Raw genomic sequence first — 20616 nt, forward strand, 5'->3', positions numbered from 1 at the left:
ATTGGACTGCAGGAAGTTTTATTTTAGCCAGCGAGTTATAAATTACTGGAATAAGTTGCCTTCATGGGTGGTAGAGGCCGACAGTTTGGGGAAATTCAAAGGTCATCTGGATAGTACTTTCGGGTAAGGGATGATAGGTTTAATTTCTTTTTTATTTCTTTTTTATTTTATTTTTTTTTTATTTATTATTATTATTTAGTTATTTTTTTTTTGTTTTTATCATTGTTTTGTTTTGATTTTTTTTTTTTTTTTTGGCTGGTGCAGCATAAGCCATAGGCTTTCTTGCACCATGCGGCCGTTACTAATACTAAATACTAATACTAAGACCTTTATGCCAAACACGATCAAAAGCCTTTGAGATGTCAAGAGCAACTAGTTGTGTTTCACCAAACCTTTCCATTGAATTAGTCCATAAATGGGTAACATAAGCCAGAATATCACCAGTGGATCGACACTGACGGAATCCAAACTGGCAATCGTTGATCAGATGGAAGGTTTCTAGGTAGTTTACGAGTTGGCAGTTAATTGATTTCTCCATTACTTTAGAAAGAGTAGAAGTAATTGCAATGGGACGATAATTGGAAGGGAGAGATTTGTCACCCTTTTTAGGAACTGGCTGGATATGAGCAAATTTCCAAGCAGAAGGAAAAACACCTTTGGAATAAGAAAGTGAAAAAAGGCGGCAAAGAATAGGAGTAAGTTCAGGAGCACAGGTTTTGAGAACAAGTGGAGAAATACAATCAGGACCTGGAGCTTTCTTAGCATCAAGATTCATCAAAATCCTACTGATATCCTTTTGACGGAAGACTACAGGGGCCATTGAATGAAGCGTGTTAGGAATGGTGGGAAGTGTTTTACCAAGATCATTAATACATGAGCTGGAAGAAAAATGGGATGCTAGCAGGTCAGCTTTATCCTTGGCTGAAGTGACAACAGAACCATCTGGTTTGGACAGAAGTGGGAGCAGAGATGGGGAAAAGTTGCGGCCAATAGCTTTGGCAAGAGACCAGAATGCTCGGCTACCATTAGGGCAACAAGCAAGTTTTCTACTCTTAGCCTGTTCAAACTCTAGTTTGGACTGATTAATAACTGCTTTACAATTGTTGCGAGCTTTAGTGTAGGCAGAAAATGAAACTGAAGAATTAGAAACAAGCCAATTACGATATGCAACATTCTTTTCTTGAACAGCTTAGCACATTTATTGGAAAACCAAGGTTTATTTAAAGGACGAGATTTTAAAGTGGAGTGTGGGATAAAGGATTCCATTCCTGCAAGAATAATTTCACTGACATGATCTGAGCAAACGTTGACATCAGAAGTTTTGAAACAGTAATCCGACCAATGAAAAGAAGTCTCGCAGGTCATCCCATTTTGCATTCTTGTAATGCCAAACAACATGAGGTTGGGAATAGCCATGAGATAAAGGTTCCATTGGAGAAGTGACAATTATCAAGTTGAGATCTGAAGTATCTAAAGGGCCTCTCACGTCAACCGTGTACTTAGAATGGTTGTTTGTGAGAAAAAGATCAAGTGTATTGGCTGTATGATTAGGATTGTCCGGTATTCTTGTAGGTAAATGAACAATCTGTGCAAAGTCATTAGTAATTGCAAAAGCCTCAGCATCTCGACCAGCTGGGTCAGTGTGACTAGAAAATGGAAGCCAGCTGGAGTTGTGAACATTAAAATCACCAAGGAAAATTGCCTCACTGTTAGGAAAGTTGGACTGGAGAAAGTCAAGCTGAAAGAGAGGAAGTCAAAGAACTCCAAGTGATTAGATTAATCTGTTCAGGAGAACGGTAGAGACAACAGATGAATTGGACACAATGAGGTAGAGAGATTTTAAGCCAGAGAAGATCAAAGAGAGGAGAGGAGATTCCAAATTGCCATGTCTCTGACAGGGAATATCAGAACGGACATATGCACAAGTACCACCTTTGAGGCAAAAGGAATCATACAGCGAATAATTTGGGCATCTGAGATGAGCAGTAGTTGAATTAACCGATAACTGAGATTCTGTCAGAAAAAGTACATGAGGTTTAGCAGACTGCAAGTGGAAATGAACATCGTTGAGATTAGAATTGAGACCACGTATATTGGTGAAATGAATTAGAAAGTGCTTGGGAGGTTTAGATCTTTTCGCAGATAAGCTTGCTCTATTAGTTAGACAATTCATGGTGTATTCAATAGTAAGAAAAAAGTGGGTGGGACATGCTGTATGAAGTAATGAAATTTTTGGATATGGCATACACATGGTAAGAATATACCCAGATCCTTGACATAACGTGGCCTCGACAATGCTCCCCGCATACACACTACTCGGACTCCCTCCAGTCACTATCTGGCAGAGTAGATGCAGCAAGATTATACACTAGCTGATCCGGAAGCTTCCTAGAGAGTTACTCATAGGTTCAGACCGGTGTACTAACTAGCGGCCGGCCTGCGAACACCGTTTTAGAGCTGTACCCTCGAAATGTAAGGAATATTGGATCTCGCCACGACGTTCATCATAACCTCAAAAGTCATCAATCATACTGCATGATGGAGGAGATAGGGAAAGGTTGACCGGAACTTAGCTCTAGAGACTGAACATGGGTTCCACCACTTCAAGCCTCCAATAAGCAAAGTGGTGGTATTGTACCTGTTGATGAGAGTCATCTACCACCTAGTACTGCCTGGTAACATAGAGATGCGGTATTCCTCCATGTGGTGTGGGCACCACACCTCGACCCCTGCTTACATTGGTTCACACCTGGGTTGTTACCCACCATGTACTTGTGCACGGAGGTTATACCCAGGATTACTAACAGTCCCACCATCGTGAAGGTGCAAGCAGAGGATTTAGCTGTCACAGACCGTCCAGACTTCGCCGAAATTGTTTTTTTTTTTTTTTTTTTAGGAGCATTAGCAACTAAAACTATATTGCTCCGGGGATATGCGGTGGTCATTCCCTGACCTTTCTGCATCATCCGTATTTGGTGGTGATGGGCTCGAACCCCGGTCTAATCAAGAAGCATGTGCTACGCACTGCTGCTCCTTCCCACCTGGCCATGGAGGCGTGCCGAAATTGGGTCTACTTGACTTGAGTGTCACCCGAATATCAGTTCCTTCAGCGATATAGACTCCCGGGTAGCAAGTACAGCTTGTCTGTCCTATCTGAGAGAATATCTGTGACAACCTCAAAGACCAAGGTTGCATATATTGTCCAAAAAATGGCTTCCAAATTTAAAGCTATACATTTGGGAATAGAAATCAGGGAGTTGCGTATAAGTTAGGGAGAGAGGAGCTAAAAGACTGATGTCATTAAATGTTTCAGCCAATTTTTCACATCATTAAATCTCATGAATAATTTACACTGTGTTGTAGGAACATGTCAATAGAAAACATATGCCAGTATTTAAAAACACAGGTAGAACCATCATGTGCAAATGACCACTATATAAACATAAGTTATACCTTTGGAATAAGAAGTCGTGCTCACATATAAGCTAAGGGGCTAAAAGTGATTCAAGATGAAAAAAGACGGGTGTTACAATTCAATCTGACATGACAGTTTCCTTTCAATGCAAACAGGCAGCTGGGAAGGCACATAGTGTCCTGTGTATGATTTATAGCACGTTTGCTGCTAGGGAGAAGGATGTCATCATCCATCTTTACAAGATGATGGTTAACTGCATTTGGAATATTGTACTCAAGCTGGTGAACACACCTAAAAAAAGACAAAACTTCTGGAGAAGGTTCAGAGAAGAGCAACCAGATTGTTGATGATGAGTGCAAAGCAATGGACATATGAGGAATGGCTTAGAAGGTGTGGAACTGCATGGTTTGACAACCTGATCTAAGGAGAGATCTAATTGAAGTGTATATGACATGAAGGGATTAAGTAAAATGAAGGAAAGTTCATTCTCTGCGTTGGAGAGACACGAACCATTCAGAAGATTGGATCTCTTGAAGTTTGCCTATGGGCATCAGGTTATTGAACACTGGAAAACATTATCTCCCAATGTGGTGGAAGCACTGTAAATTTAAAGCAGAATTGGATGATTACCTTGTGGGAGTGGGAATAGTATGACTATTTTGTTTTATTTGAATTTTTATTATTATTATTATTTTATTTATTTATTTTTGGCTGATGCAGAAAAATTTCCTTCCTTGCATCTTTTGACCTTAGTAATATTAGTTATTTGTTTAGTTGCAGTGTGACTGAACTCATTCCAAATAACTCGAAGAAACTGTCAGAGATTTCTTATACTTTACAACACTCGTAAATATGTCCCCATCATAAATATGTTGAAAAATATTTACTGCAGCAGTAAATTTACTTTGTGGATGTGTTATATTTCTAGCTTCTACTCAAGCATCATTGTTTTGATTAACATCATCATGTAAAATGTTCAGTGTGTCGTGATATGTACTTGCACATCAGAATTAAGAAATGCAGTCCTCTGATAGAATAGCCAGATTGTACTCCATGATTGCACTCCAACACATAAGCAGCATTGACATAGCTCTAAGAGTGACAATTTTTGAGTTTGAGGCTGATAAAAATGCTATAACATTTGGCAATTCTTTCCCTTTATGAGAAAATGTAAGTTTGAATTTAAGGAATCTGTCCATAACAGATCAACCTCAAAATAAATCAGCCAGTCTAAACAGAGCTGGCTCATGATATTTTGTGCCCCAAGCAAAATTCATAAAATTGTTTATCAAAAACATGACATTTAATTAGAGAACAGCAGATATAGATTTTACAAAATTATGTGCTTTGAAACTTTTCCTTTTTGTAGGCCAGAAGCATGTGATAGATTTTCAAATTTTAATGTTTTTAAGATATTGCACTTGAGACATTCCATCTATTTTTTTTTTTTTTAATTGTTAATACAGTAAACCCTCATTAATCCGAACCCCAGTAATCCGTATTTCGCTTAATCCGGACAGCTCAAAAAAAAATTTTAAAGTGTAAAAATCAAACGACGATCGGGCTCATAGGTCATTGGGCCGTGATAACGCACATTGTACAAACAACCTGGTTCCCTTCTCTGTGGTGGTTGTTGTTTGGTTTTTAGGAGCATTAGCAACTAAGGCCATATTGCTCCGGGGATATGCGGTGGTCATTCTCTGACTTTTCCGCATCCTCCGTATTTGGTGAGTGCAGGCTCGAACCCCGGTCTAATCAAGAAGCGTGTGCTACACATTGCTCCTCCTGCCCACCTACGGAGGCACCCCTGTATGCGGTTCAGACAGTTGTATTTTTAATGTAAATACAGTATGTACATACATACATATATTTACTACATGTTTTTAATGTAAAATAAACATGTTTTTACTGTTATCCATGTACATTATGTTGTTTAAATAAGCTTTACCCACATTACAAAGCGTATTTCATATAATTCGGACTTTCATTCAAACGGACACCTCTCAGCCCCTATTAGTCCAGTTTAATGAGGGTTTTTTATTTTTACTGTACTAATTATTTTTTTGTTGTTTGAAAACAAAATTTTTGTTTTCAACAGTGACCTGTACTTAAGAAGTACAGGTCACTTTTGAAGAAAAAAAAAAGCCGTGAATTAGAGTTTAATTTGAAAGTGTCTGCAATTCTGCCCAGACACGATAGGAGGGAGTATATGATGAGAGCCCTGTCGATCAATTCGGCCCTGGAAAGATTGTGCAAGGCTCAAGGGGTAGAATTTTTTTCAGCCTGGTCTATACTTGTTAACAGGAGAGACTGCTTCTACAGGGATGGGATACACTTAAATAGAAAGGGTGCAAGAATGTTTGTTGATGCTATCGAGGCAGTGTTAGGTGGGTCGGAAAACTGCTAGATTGGGGGGATACAAGGACTAATAGATTAACAGTAGCCACTGGCAGAGGAGAAAGTGATTCTTGCATTGCTTCTATTGGAAGGAGCAGCAGCTTGGAAAATAAGCTGTAGGATATTTCAGAGACTGCTGGGAGTCATTGGGGTACGAGTAAACACATAGGTTGTGTTAGGGTAGCTAAGAAAAAGAACAGGTGTATGTATACTTACGTGTACACCAATGCTAGGAGGTTGGTAAATAAATTTGATGAATTTGAAGTATTGCTCAAAGCATCAAAGGCGGATATTGTTGGGATATCAGAGACGTGGTGTCACACAGATATAAGTAATGCAGAACTGGAATTTAGGGAGTACAACGTCTACAGAAAGGATAGACAGGATAGGAAGGGAGGAGGGGTAATGCTATTAGTTAAGAAACACATAAAATCCAAGGAAGTGAAGCCAGTCGACATCGCTGGACAGTGCAGTGTCGAGTCAGTTTGGTGTGACATAAGCATTGGGAGATCAAAATTGAGAGTAGGATTGTGCTATAGGCCTAATGACTCTGATGAGTATAATAAGAAACTGTACAGGGAAATAGAGTGGGCCAGTAAATCAGAGAGTCTTATAATGGGGGATTTTAATTTCCCAGATATTGACTGGAATTTGTGGGTTGGTCACTCACACACTAGCAAGGTTTTTGTGGATTTATTGCATGATTGTTTTCTAAATCAGCATGTTCGGGAGGCAACTACAGGGAGCAATACTCTTGATTTGATTATCAGTAGTGATTCTTCATGCATTAAGAATCTGCAGATACAGGAACCAATAGGTGGCAGTGATCACAATGTGCTGAAGTGGGATTTGGTCAAGGAGGTAACTACCATTAGGGGTAAAGGGAAGGGTTATTGCTTTTGTAAAGGCAACTACGATGGACTGAGACAGTATTTAAATTCTATACAGTGGGACCAACTGATGATGTTACCAACACCAAACTCAAAATGGGAAGCATTCAAAGAACTTATCTTGGAAGCTAGTAGGCTTTACCTACCAACTAAGAAATATTGTTGAAGGTTTAGGCCTAAATGGATGTCAGATGAACTAATGAGACATATGGCAGAGAAGAAAAATGCATGGAATACATATAAATTAACAGACAGAAGCCTGTGATACATATAAGTTGACCTGTAAACCAAGTTACAAAGCAGGTTAGCCAGGCGAAGGCAGATTACGAGAAATCTTTGGCAAGGGATGCAAAGAAAAACAGCAAGGGTTCTTTACTTATGTAAACTCTAGAAGGAATGGGATGAATCAGATTGGTCCACTTGATATCGATGGTTCAACTGTTCATAATCCTGCTCAGGTAGCTAACAAACTGAATCAATATTTTGCATCTACATTCACACATGAGGAGTTATTCAGGAAGGGGAATGCCATAGATAAAGTAAACACTGGCAGTGAGCTAGATGATCTTGTAATAATTGAGAGTAAAGTGGAGGAGAAATTGTTGAAGATAAATACAAGAAAGGCACCTGGGGTGGATGGGATCTATCCAGTTATATTAAAGGAGGCAGCAAAGGAAGTAAGCAATCCGTTAGCCATGATTATGAGAGCTTCCTTGGACTCAGTAGAGGTACCCACAGACTGGAGATGTGCAAATGTAACCCCAATTCAAGGAGGATCAAAGGCTGACACAAGTAATTATAGACCTGTGAGTTTAACTTCTGTTCCCGGAAAATTAAATAGAAGCACTGCAGGATCTTCTAGACTTGACTTCAGTTATAGCTCGGACACAGCATGGTTTCATTAAGGGGAACTCTTGCCCGACCAATTTGATTGGATACTATGATGTAGTCACAAAAGAATTGGATGCAGGGAATAACTTTGATATTATATATTTGGATCTTAGAAAGGCTTTTGATACTGTTGCACATGGAAGACTGCTGCACAAATTGAAGCAGTGTGGCATTGGTGGCAAATTGTTGCTATGGATAAAGGGATGGTTGAGTGGCAGAAGACAGAGAGTGGTAATTAATGGACACTGCTCATCGTGGACTAATGTTATTAGTGGAGTCCCTCAGGGTTCAGTGTTGGGTCCATTGTTGTTTTCTGTATTTATAAATAATATTGATGATGGTATATCAAGCTTAATGTCCAAGTTTGCAGACGATACAAAGGTTGGCAGGGTTGTTTAGGACCCTACTGACGCTATGCTGCTGCAACAGGATCTGGAAAGGTTGAGCAGATGGGCTGAGAGGTGGCAAATGAAGTTTAACATTGACAAATTTAAAGTACTACATATGGGAAACAGCAACCCCAGAGCAACGTATCAACTCTGTGGTACTACACTGACAGTGGTAGAGAATGAAAAGGACCTGGGGGTAATTGTGCAGGCAGATATGAAGTTCTCTGAGCAGTGCAGACGGGCTGCAAGAGTAGCTCATGGTGTCTTATTAATGATATACAGGAATTTTTCTAGCAGGGATAGGGAGGTGATTATTCCCTTGTATAAGGCAATGGTCAGGCTGCACCTTGAGTACTGTATACAGATCTGGAGGCTTCATTTCAAGAAGGATGTAAAGCTGATGGAACGAGTACAGAGAATGGCAACAAGGTTAGTGAACGTAACGAAGGGTTGCTCTTACGAAGAAAGGCTTAAGTTTTGCTAATTACAGTGTCTGGAGACTAGGCACCGACGAGGTGATCTGATAGAGGTGTACAAAGCCTTGAATGGTTTGAGCATGCTCAATGCTGATGGGATACTGCCGCTTGCTCAGAATAATCACCTGAGAGGGCATAAATTTCGTTTTTTGTCTTTCATGAATTAGCATTAGCATTAGTAGAGGCATTTGATGCAAGAAAGCAAGCTTATGCAGCATCAGCCAAAAAAAAAAAAAAAACCACTTCCACTTCACCCCCTCTGTTCGTTCAAAATACCTGTCCAGCTGAGCCTTAAACTTATTTAAGCTATCAACCTCCACCACAAGGGATGGAAGTCTGTTCCACCAACCAACCACGTGCTGGCTAAAGGCAAATTTCCGCACGTCTATCCTACATCTGTCTTTCCTCAATTTGAATTTATGCCCTCTCAGGTGATTTTTCTGAGCTAGAGGAAGAATCCCATCAGCATTGAGCATGCTTAAACCATTCAAGGCTTTATACACCTCTATCAGATCACCTCGCTGGTGCCTAGTCTCCAGACACTGTAATTTGCAAAACTTAAGCCTTTCTTCGTAAGAGCACCCCTTTGTTCCATTCACTAATCTTGTTGCCCTTCTCTGTACTCGTTCCAGCAGCTCTACATCCTTCTTGAAATGAGGCCTCCAGACCTGTATACAGTACTCTAGGTGTGGCCTGACCATCGCCTTATACAATGGAATAATCACCTCCTTATCCCTGCTGGAAAAAGCAGGGATAAGGAGGTGATACCCCTTGCCTGAGAGGAAAGACAGATGTAGGATAGATGTGCAGAAATTTGCCTTTAGCCAGCGGGTAGTTGGTTGGTGGAACAGACTTCCATCCCTTGTTGTGGAAGTTGATAGCCTAAATAAATTTAAGGCTCAGCTGGACAGGTATTTCGAACGAACGGAGGGGTGAAGTGGAAGGGGTTTTTTTTTTTTTTTTTTTTTTTGGCTGATGCTGCATAAGCTTGCTTTTTTGCATGATATGCCTCTACTAATGCTAATGCTAAAATGACTCAAAATATAAATTTTTATTGTTTAATTTTGCCTGTGGCTACAGAAGGTTTTTAATAACAAAGTTCACTTGTTTTGTCTGAAATAATGCAGACTGGAAAGAAGTAAGCTCTTGGTACATGTATTTAAGGAGGTTCTGTATAAGCAAATAATTCTCACCCAGTTACTAATTGGAAAAGGCTGACCTTGCATCTAAAGTGTGCAGGAGAATGACATGAATATGTGATTCTCCTGCACACATAAATTCATATGAATATATATATATCATATAAACATTCATATATTCATGTATGAAGTATTCTGAACAGTGTAAATAAGCAGCCAGGGCCATGGTATCGTATCGAAGGTTTATCGAATGTTATCCTGTAGAGATAGGGAGGTCGTTAATCCCACTGTATAAGCCAATTGTAAGATCACATTTGGAATACTGTGTTCATGTATGGAAACTTCAATGTAAAAAAAAGATATTGAGCTTCTTGAAAAGGTCCAGAGATGGGAAACTTTGTTGAGATTGGCAGACAGCATGAGGAAAGATTCCAATTACGTGGGCTACAGAGCTTGGCAACCAGAACCTCCGAGGTGACCTGATTGAGGTTTATAAGGCTCTGAGAGAGATTAGGGATTATTCAAAGGTAGTTGAAGCAGGGACCTTTCTGAGGTAAAGTTTTCACAAACTGTTTCATCAAATCCAGTCAAGGGTGAAAGGAGGACGGTTATGGGGTCTAGCAGTGGTTTATGAACTATGTTCTTTGATTCAGGCAACAATCTGCCCCATTGCTTACACTTTGCCCAAATGTTCTCACACAAAAAGCAAGGAATTTTCGTGTGAGTATTGTAGTCAGATTGCTGTCAAAGTAACATTCATATTACTTTAAAGTCAGCACAGACCAACAAACCATGTTGTTCCTACTTAATAATTGTCAACAACTTCTTCAAGTTCTCATGTTTCTTTCAGATGCATGGAGTGAACAACTGGAATACCATATATATTTCCATTGTGAAGCAACACATCTTTGAAACTCCTCTTTGATGAACCAATAAAAAGTCTCCACTGTGTAGGGTTGTAACTAATTCCTAAATAGGTCATTAAGACATTTACAGGCAGTTCTAGCTTTACGAGTTCCCGGGTTTACGAGTTTTTTTTTTCAAAGTATCAACAAAATCGAAAATATGAACATTAATTGCAAAAAATGAATGTTAAACATTTATAAATACCACATTTCAAACCACGTGCATAGTTATATAATACAGTGTACCCCACTTTACGATATTAATCAGTTTCAGAGGCATCATCATATCGTAATGAACCCAATAACACATTGTTTTTTGGTAATTCGTTTCAAGATCTCGGAAGTTGAAATTTTCACTGTATAACTAAGCTACAGTATTTATTTCTCTAAAATGTCATTTTTAAGGTCACGAGTGTGACCTTAAGGCCATATAAAAGGCTGTGAGCGTGGTTTGTAAATTGTATTAGTTTCGAATTCAAATCAGTAAAATGCACTTTCACCGTTATCATATGTTCCGTTATAAGAATCAATTTTAAATGCCTTTGTGATATTTTTCTAAAACACATTTCTGGAGGTCACGACCATAAAACAATAAAAACAATTTGCACTTTCCGGTTTATTGGGCTTTTCTGTTACTGCAAGCAATAACAGAAATTATAAACGGGCAGGAAACTCGATGTTATTGCATTTGCGAAAATACTGATAGTCGGAATTGTGTTGTTTTTTTACATTATTGTGGTGAAATGTGTTTCCCCTTTACTGAAATAATAAATTTTCAGAATCTTCTCTTCATTCCTTTTTTTTAAGCTTCGTAAACTTGTTACTCCATGCGAATCGTGTTAGTTGCAATTTGTGTGTGCCGTTAAAAAATGCTTATGCATGCAATCTTGAAATTTATAATTAAAAGAGAAGATCATCTTTGGAAACAAACGTCTCTTGAAACATTTCTGAAGATGACTCCTTGTGCAACAAACCAGCGAGTGCCGAGCCAATAATGAGTGATCAACGAGTGTGCAATTTAGTTAATGATGAAGAATAAACATAGTTTAACATTTGTAAGTCATTAATAATTTCTCTATTATTATAATTTGCTTGGTTTTACTGGCTATGTTTTCATTTCTTTCGATAAATCAATCATTGTTTAAATATAAACTAATTAGCTAACTAATTTCATTGTTGAGAACGTAACCCCTATTTTTAACCTTATGTCTATGGGAAATAAATTCCCGCTTTACGAGTGCGCGCTAGGAACGAATTCACTCATAAAGTCAAGAACTACCTGTATATTACTGCAAAAAACCATAAAATCATTATCAGAAAAGTAGGGGACTACTTCTCAATCTTTGTGTCTGTACCATGAGAAAACATCCCATTTGCGAGATTTTTTGATTTAAGTCTTGAACCAAGGAGTTCTGCAGATTCCTTTGGTAAATATAAATCTCTTACCAGATCTTGGGGTTCATCCTATGAAAAGAGTTGAGGATTGGGTTAAATTGTCTGCAGATGTGTAGACTTCAGTTTCATCTACAGTAGCTTCACTTTCAGTACTCTGCTGCTACATTCTCCAATATAAGTGAAGGGTGAAATCAGCAGGCCATCTCCATGTGGAACTGGTTTAATGGCAGATGGAATATTAGGATACAAACTTAGCATTAGCATTAGCAGAGGCATATGATGCAAGAAAGCAAGCTTATTCAGCATCAGCCAAAAAAAAAAAAAAAAAACCCCACTCCCATTTCACCCCTCTGTTCGTTCGAAATACCTGTCCAGTTGAACTTTCAATTTGTTTAGGCTATCAACTTCAACAACAAGTGATGGAAGTCGGTTCCACCAACCAACCACCCGCTGGCCAAAGGCAAATTTCCGCACATCTATCCGACATCCGTCCTTCCTCAATTTGAATTTATGCCCTCTGAGGTGATTATTCTGAGCAAGATGAAGAATCCCATTGGCATTGAGCATGCTCAAACCATTCAAAGCCTTATACACCTCTATCAGATCACCTCGCCGGTGCCTAGTCTCCAGACTCTGTAATTTGCAAAACTTAAGCCTTTCTTCGTAAGAGCAACCCTTTGTTCCATTCACTAATCTTGTTGCCCTTCTCTGTACCCGTTCCAGCAGTTCTACATCCTTCTTGAAATGAGGCCTCCAGACCTGTATACAGTACTCAAGATGTGGCCTAATCATTGCCTTATACAAGGGAATAATCACCTCCTTATCCCTGCTAGAAAAATTCCTGTATATCATTGACAAGACACCATGAGCTACTCTTGCAGCTCGTCTGCACTGCTCAGAGAACTTCATATCTGCCTGCACAATTACCCCCAGGTCCTTTTCATTCTCCACCACTGTCAGTGTAGTACCGCAGAGTTGATACGTTGCTCTGGGGTTACTGTTTCCCATATGTAGTACTTTACATTTGTCAATGTTAAACTTCATTTGCCACCTCTCAGCCCATCTGTTCAACCTTTCCAGATCCTGTTGCAGCAGCATAGCGTCAGTAGTGTCCTTAACGACCCTGCCAACCTTTGTATCATCTGCAAACTTGGACATTAAACTTGATATCCCATCATCAATATCATTCATAAACACCGAAAACAACAACGGACCCAACACTGAACCTTGAGGAACTCCACTAATAACATTAGTCCACGTTGAGCAGTGTCCATTGATTACCACTCTCTGTCTTCTGCCACTCAACCAACCCCTTATCCATAGCAGCAATTTGCCTCCAATGCCACACTGCTCCAATTTGTGCAGCAGTCTTCCATGTGCAACAGTATCAAAAGCCATTCTAAGATCCAAATATATAATATCCAAGTTATTCCCTGCATCCAGTTCCTTTGTGATTGCATCATAGTATCCAATCAAATTGGTCAGGCAAGACCTGCCCTTAACAAAACCATGCTGCGTCTGAGCTATAACTGAATTCTTGTCTAGATGATCCTGCAGTGCTTCTTTAACCAGTGCCTCCATTAATTTACCTGGAACAGAAGTTAAACTAACAGGTCTATAATTACTTGTGTCAGCCTTTGATCCTCCTTTGTGAATTGGGGTTACATTTGCACATCTCCAGTCTATGGGTACCTCCCCTGAGTCCAAAGAAGCTCTCATAATTATGGCTAGGGGTTTGCATACTTCCTTTGCTGCCTCCTTTAATATAACTGGATAGATCCCATCCACCCCAGGTGCCTTTTTTATGTTTATCCTCAACAATCTCTCCTCCACTTTCCTCTCAGTTATTACAAAATCATCCAGCTCACTGCCAATGTTTACTTTACCTACATCATTCTCCTTCCTGAATAACTCCTCATGCGTGAATGTAGATGCAAAATACTCGTTTAGATTGTTAGCCACCTGAGCAGGATCCTCAACTGTTGAACCATCAATATCCAGTCGACCAATCTGATTCATCCCTTTCCTTCTCGAGTTCAAGTATGTAAAGAACTCCTTTCTGTTTTTCTTTGCATCCTTTGCCAAGGATTTTTCGTAGTCTGCCTTCGCCTGCCTAATCTCCTTTGTGACTTGGTTACAGACCAACTTATATCTATCATAGGCTTCCATGTCACCCATTAATTTGTATGTATCCCATGCATTTTTCTTCTCTGCCACATGTCTCATTAGTCCATCTGACAACCATTTAGGCCTAAACCTTGAACAATATTTCTTAGTTGGTATGTAAAGCCTGGTAGCCACCAAGATTAGTTCCTTGAATGCTTCCCATTTTGAGTTTGCTGTTGGTAACATCATCAGTTGGTCCCACTGTATAGAATTTAAATACTGTCTCAGACCATCATAGTCGCCTTTACGAAAACAAAAACCCTTCCCTTTACCTCTGATGGTAGTTACCTCCTTGAGTAAATCCCACTTCAACACACTGTGATCACTGCCACCTAGTGTTTCATTTATCTGCAGGTTCTTAATGCATGAAGAATCACTACTGATAATCAGATCAAGAGTATTGCTCCCTCTTGTTGCCTCACGAACATGCTGATGTAGAAAACAATCATCCAATAAATCCACAAAAGCCTTGCTAGTGTGCGAGTGACCAACCCACAAATTCCAGTCAATATCTGGGAAATTAAAATCCCCCATTATAAGACTCTCTGATTTACTGGCCCACTCTATTTCCCTGTACAATATCTTATTATACTCATCAGAGTCATTAGGCCTATAGCACACTCCTACTCTCAATTTTGATTTCCCTATGCTTATGTCACACCAAACTGACTCGACACTGCCCTGTCCATCGATGTCGACTGGCTTCACTTCCTTGGACTTTATGTGTTTCTTAATTAATAGCATAACCCCTCCTCCCCTCCTGTCCTGTCTATCCTTTCTATACACATTGTATTCTCCAAATTCCAGTTCTGCATTACTTATATCTGTGTGACACCACGTCTCTGATATCCCAACAATATCTGCCTTTGATGTTTTGAGCAATACCTCAGATTCATCAAATTTATTTACCAAACTCCTAGCATTGGTGTATACGCAGGTATACATGCACCTGTTTCTATTCTTAGCTACCCTAACACAATCCATGTGTTTACTTGTACCGCAATGACTACCAGCAGTCTCTGAAATATCCTGCATCTTGTTTTCCAGGCTTCTGCTCATTTCAATAGAAGCAGTGCAAGAATCACTTCCACCTCTGCCAGTGGCTACTGTTAATCTATTAGTCCTTGTATCCCCCCCCAACTAGCAGTTTTCCGACCCACCTAACACTGCCTTGACAGCATCAGCAAAAATTCTTGCACCCTTTCTATTTAAGTGTATCCCATCCCTGTAGAAGCAATCTCTCCTGTTAACAAGTACAGTCCAGGCTGAAAAAAATTCTACCCCTTGAGCCTTGCACAATCCCTCTAGGGCCGAATTGATCGACAAGGCTCTCATCATATACTCCCTCCTATCGTGTCTGGGCAGAATTGCAGACACTTTCAAGTTCAACCCTAATTCACGGCTTTTTTTCAACAGTGACCTGTACTTGCTAAGTAATTCCGCCGGTCTCCTACTCTTAATATCATTAGTGCCAACGTGTACAACTATATCACCTTTTGTGCCCTTAAAAGATGATATCCACTCTACAACGTCATCAACCTTTGCCCCTGGCAGACATACCCTGGTCCTATTCCACCTATCCTTTTTACAAAGCATGTTCCCCGTTTCCCTGACAATAGAGTCACCAACAACTACTAGTTCCTGTGGGACCAGCGCATTCTGCCTAGGGGGCTGCCTCTGTGTTGCCTGATGACCAAGTGCAAGCTCTGGTGTTGATGTGGGCAGCTGAGAGCTTGATGGGCCCCTCAATTTATTTCCTTCGAAGGCATCCACCCTGTCCTTCAAGCTCTCATAAACTGAGTTGTCGCCTGATTTCCTTGCACTCCTTACATCGTGCACACACAAAGACATCCCCCATGGCAGTATCATGTCCCGTACCCGACTGCTCCGCAAACATCAAGCAAACAGTGCATTTTAAAAGACTGTGATTCAGAGGGCAACTGCCCCCCTCAGTTCTCCCCTGAACCACAGCACTCCCATTAGCTTGAGCCTTTTGCTTTGCTGCTCTGGTCAGAGTCATGATTCCGATTTAATTCAATAAAATTCAAAACAAAAATTAAATCCTTAAGTTATATCCCAAAACAGTTATGTTATATATAATTTTTTTCGGTATCTAGTGTTTTCTACGAGTTCCCTTTATACAACTTCCGTATCACGTGTACCACTATAGTTATGTATTAATTATTTGTTACGATTAAGTCGTTATATATATATAGAGTTAAAAATACAATTTAATTGACAATAAAGTTTATCAAGATTAATAGATTTACTGATTAATTGACAATATTATATTATGCACTGTACTACACTAAGCTTATGCTATCGTGTAAAAATGGCGGGAATTCACGAACGGTATTTCTACGGACTCGTAAGTATTGATTAGCTTCCAAATCTCGCTATCTCAATTTAGAATAAACTAAGGATCCTAACTAGGTCTATAATCTACTTATAGAAGATAATTTGATATAACAATTGGTTAATAAATCGACTAAATTTGGTTTAAAAAAAAAAAAAAAAAAAGACCTCTCGTTCAATTTGTGACACGTGGATTTGATACCGTTACCGATACTAAGTAATATCTACAAAATCTCTGTCTAAGTTAAACTTTAAACTAAGTATCGTAACTAGGAATATAAAGCTACTCTAGAAAATAAGTTAATATGACAATTTAAACTAATAAAGCAGAAAATAAATCAGGAAAAACTTCTCTGTTTCAAGAGCTTTAAGGAGCAACGCCCGCACAGGCCAACCTCGCACCCAGACAAAATGCCCTTCTTATTCTTTGCATTGTATCTGTCTACATTAACTAAGCAAAAGTAAGTCATCACAGTGGTTTGTAAGTGGCTGCTAAATCATGGGAATTGCAGATGGCATGCCCTTCTTTTTATCATTTTTTTTTTTTTTTTTCACAATCTCAGTACTTCAACAGAAGTTTGGAAAGCTTTATCTTGGTCACCAAGTTTCACTCCAAAATAAGCACAATACACATTTTTTTACAAATTCTGTAATATCTTGCCTTTGCTTGAGGACTACATAACTTCCACAAATATAACAATATAAGTCTGGATTGTTCAAACACTTGCATGAAGACATTTTACTCACTTTTCAGCACAAGTTTGACATGATAACCTCAAAGATAAACTGAGCTCACACTGATAAACGCTGTTGCATGGAGCTCTCAAGGTCAGGAAACAAATGACTAGTGTACAAATTCTCAGCATTTAATCCTAACTTATTACATTCAATAATACAACTCATGAAGTCAATTTAAGTGATTTGTGAAAAAACAGTATATGATAGGAAAAAAACAAATAACATTTCTGAAATCAGCATAAAAAAACTGAGTTAAAAACAGCTGTTAGTTTTACAGACTTCTGAAACCATACAGAGTGTTGTAATTACTTACTGATCAATTGTGTCAATAAAACACTGATAAGAAAATATGCTTATATCCTGTTTTTACAAACAGCTGACAGCTTCTGGCCTGCAATTATTATTATAGTAGATTGTTATATACTTAAGTACATTATATATAAATATTTTTGGCTTTCTGTTTGAATATATTTTTTTTTTTTATAGGGAATTATTTACTGCAAAATTTTAAACGCCTTCAGTATGTAAGTATATAAAATTTAGTCATTGATTACTAATTGAATGATAAAATTTTTTGCTAAAGATTCAACAACAGTGCTCATTTTACTGTTAATTATGACATTGAAGAAATTCATTAACTCCAGAAAAATTTATATCTTTACAAAATTTAGTTTTACTAAATTTACAAAAAATTATTAAGAAGAAATTAAATATTTCAGTATATCTATTTGTTTTAAGAAAAATAATGGACAAGCTAGAAAGGAATTTCATGGTAGAGTTACTGAGAGACTTGGGAGTCCAGGTAATGTAGAAGCATATTATTAAAGAGAGAGAGAGGATCACAAATAACTAAAATTCATTGATTGGTATATTATCAGGGGGGGGCTATACCTGTTGGGATTGTCTACTTAGAGAAAGAGGCTCTGTAATAGAGATAGATGCAAACATGCAAGGCAGCACTGATCAGTTACCAACCCTGAAAGATAAGGTGGGGGAGCTGTTCATACTGGAACTAACAACATTCATGCCAGATGAACGGAAGGGTTGGTTAGTAGTTAATCATGTACGCTGCCCATTGAAATTGCCCTACTAAGAGGAGGGCAACTTTTAAGCTCAAAATAAGTGGAGTGACAGATATCAGTGTAGACAAGTACTGATTTTAAGTTTGTGTATCAGTTTATGAGTATTAACTTGAGAAAATGTAGTGCATATCAGTATGAATAGCAATACAATTAACCAAACATCACAGTAGGTAGTCAAGATAGTAGTGGATCACATCTTGATGAACGTTGAAGGCAAGCTTCTTGACATTTTTTGAGTTTTACAACAGTAATGGGGGATTAAGAGGCAGTGCTCATTGAATGACCCATCGTATTCCAGATGTTAGGGTGAATGTGCAGGCCAAGAAATAATGTGCACATCACAATAAACTCTTTTAGTATATGAGTGCCATATGTGGATGGGCATTATCCTGCCATAAAAAGTGTTTGGATTTGAGCATAGATAGGAAAAAATCACTTGTCTTAGAATGGTTTTAGCATAATGTCTTGCCCTCACCCTAATGACCCAAGTTGAATGGTTGCTGTAACTGGTGGCTCCCCATATCTCAATTCCTGGTGTTAGCCTAGTATGCTTCTTCTTGATGTCTCCAGTTATGCATATAATGGTCACTGGATCACAAATAGATAAGTATTTATTTGACTGGGACAGTACCAGTTTCAGAGCACTTGTTCTGATGACTCAAAAGGCCAAATAAAACATTGTTTTGTACTGCTTTTTTTTTTTTTTTTTTTAAAATGTGATGCAAATAAAAAAATAGCAGTACTTGTAAAGAAGTAATACCTATAAATAGCCAAACTTTGGTTTTTTTCAACAAATGCACTGAGCCTGCTCAAGACAAGGATGTTGCATATCTCAATTGGTTGGCATCCAAATCTCCAGGTTCATTTTCTGCCTACAGTAAAGCTAGTAACAACTGTAAACCAATCAATTCAAACTGGAATTTGAACAGGCTGAGTAGAAAACTTGCTTCTTGTATAGACAGTAGTTGAGCATTTTGGTCCATTTCCAAAGCTGTTGTTTGCAAATTATGCTCATCTATCTCCCACCTCTGTTAAAACTGGATGGTTCTATTGCTTCCTCAACTAAAGATAAAGCTGACTTACAAGCATCGTACTTTTCTTATAACCCCTTGTATTGACGATCTTGATGAACCACCCTCTACATTTCCAGTACATTCCACTCAATGTCTCCTGTGGCCTTCAGTCAAAATTATGTCAGAAGAATTTTGAACAATCTTGATGCCAAGAAAGCTCCAGGTCCTGATGGTATTTCTCCACTTGCTTTCAAAGCCTGTGCTGCTGAGCTTACTCCTGTTCTTTGTCACCTTTTTACACATTCTTATTCCATTTCTGTTTTTCCTTCTGCTTGGAAATTTACTCATTTCCAGCCATTTCCTAAAAAGAGTGACAAGACCCTTCTGTAAAATTATTATCTCATTACACTTACCTATACTCTTTCCAAAGTAATGGAGAAATCCATTAATTGCCAGCTCCTAAACTGTCTCAACTTTCCTTCTGATCAAAGATAGGCTGTGTGGACTCTGTCATTGTCAATCCACTGGTCATATTTTGGCTTATGTTATCCATATATATGGGCATATTCAATGGAAAAGTTTGGTGAAACTCAGGTAGTTGCTGTTGGAATTTCTTTTTTGATCGAGTTTGGCATAAAGGTCTTCTAAATAAGCTTCCATCTTACTTGTTGGCAACTATTTTTTGTAATTGAGTATCCACTTTTCTCTCTGACTGCTCATTGCAGGTGATGGTAGATGGCTCTCTGTCTTCTAACTTTTCTACTAATGCTGGTAGTAGTAGTAGTGGCATGTGATGCAAGAAAGCAAGTGTATGAGCTTATGCAGCATCAACCAAAAAAAAATCACACCATTCCCTCCAAATGCCTGTCCAGGTCCTCCTTAAATTTATTCAACCTATCAACTTCCACAGTGACAGATGGAAGTTTGTTCCAGCAATTAACCACCCGCTGACTAAAGGCAAATTTCTGCACATCTATTCTACATCTGTCTTTTCTTAATTTGAATTTATGCCTCCTTAGGTTTGTAATCAGAACAAGTGGAAGGATCCCATCAGAATTCAGCGTGCTCAACCCATTCAAGGCCTTATACACCTCAATCAGATCACCGTGCAGGTGCCTAGTCTCCAGCCACTGCAATTTGCAGAACTTAAGCCTCTCTTGGTAAGAGGATCCCTTCATTCCCCTCACCAATCTTGTTGCCCTTCTCTGTACACGCTCAAGTAAATCTACATCCTTCCTAAAATGAGGCCTCCAGACCTGTATGCAGTACTCAAGGCGTGGCCTGACCATTGCCTTATACAGAGAGACAATCACCTCCTTCTTCCTGCTAGCAAAATTCCTATATATCATTGACAAAACCCCATGA

At 38.8% G+C, this 20616-nt stretch overlaps 1 protein-coding gene across 1 annotated transcript in view; it reads left to right on the forward strand.

The window, feature by feature from the left end:
• RnpS1 (RNA-binding protein S1) overlaps positions 1-20616 on the forward strand; it is a 119264-nt gene that overhangs the window by 8936 nt on the left and 89712 nt on the right. Inside the window, exon 2 of the mRNA XM_090387005.1 lies at positions 17643-17680. Within this exon, the coding sequence (XP_090243131.1) occupies positions 17679-17680 (2 nt within the window). The 5' untranslated portion in view covers positions 17643-17678. The remainder of the gene's footprint in view (positions 1-17642; positions 17681-20616) is intronic.

The sequence above is a fragment of the Mastigoproctus giganteus genome, chromosome 13 (genome assembly GCF_048544385.1).
Source record: "Mastigoproctus giganteus isolate SK-2022 chromosome 13, ASM4854438v1, whole genome shotgun sequence".
NCBI classification, from domain to species: domain Eukaryota; kingdom Metazoa; phylum Arthropoda; class Arachnida; order Uropygi; family Thelyphonidae; genus Mastigoproctus; species Mastigoproctus giganteus.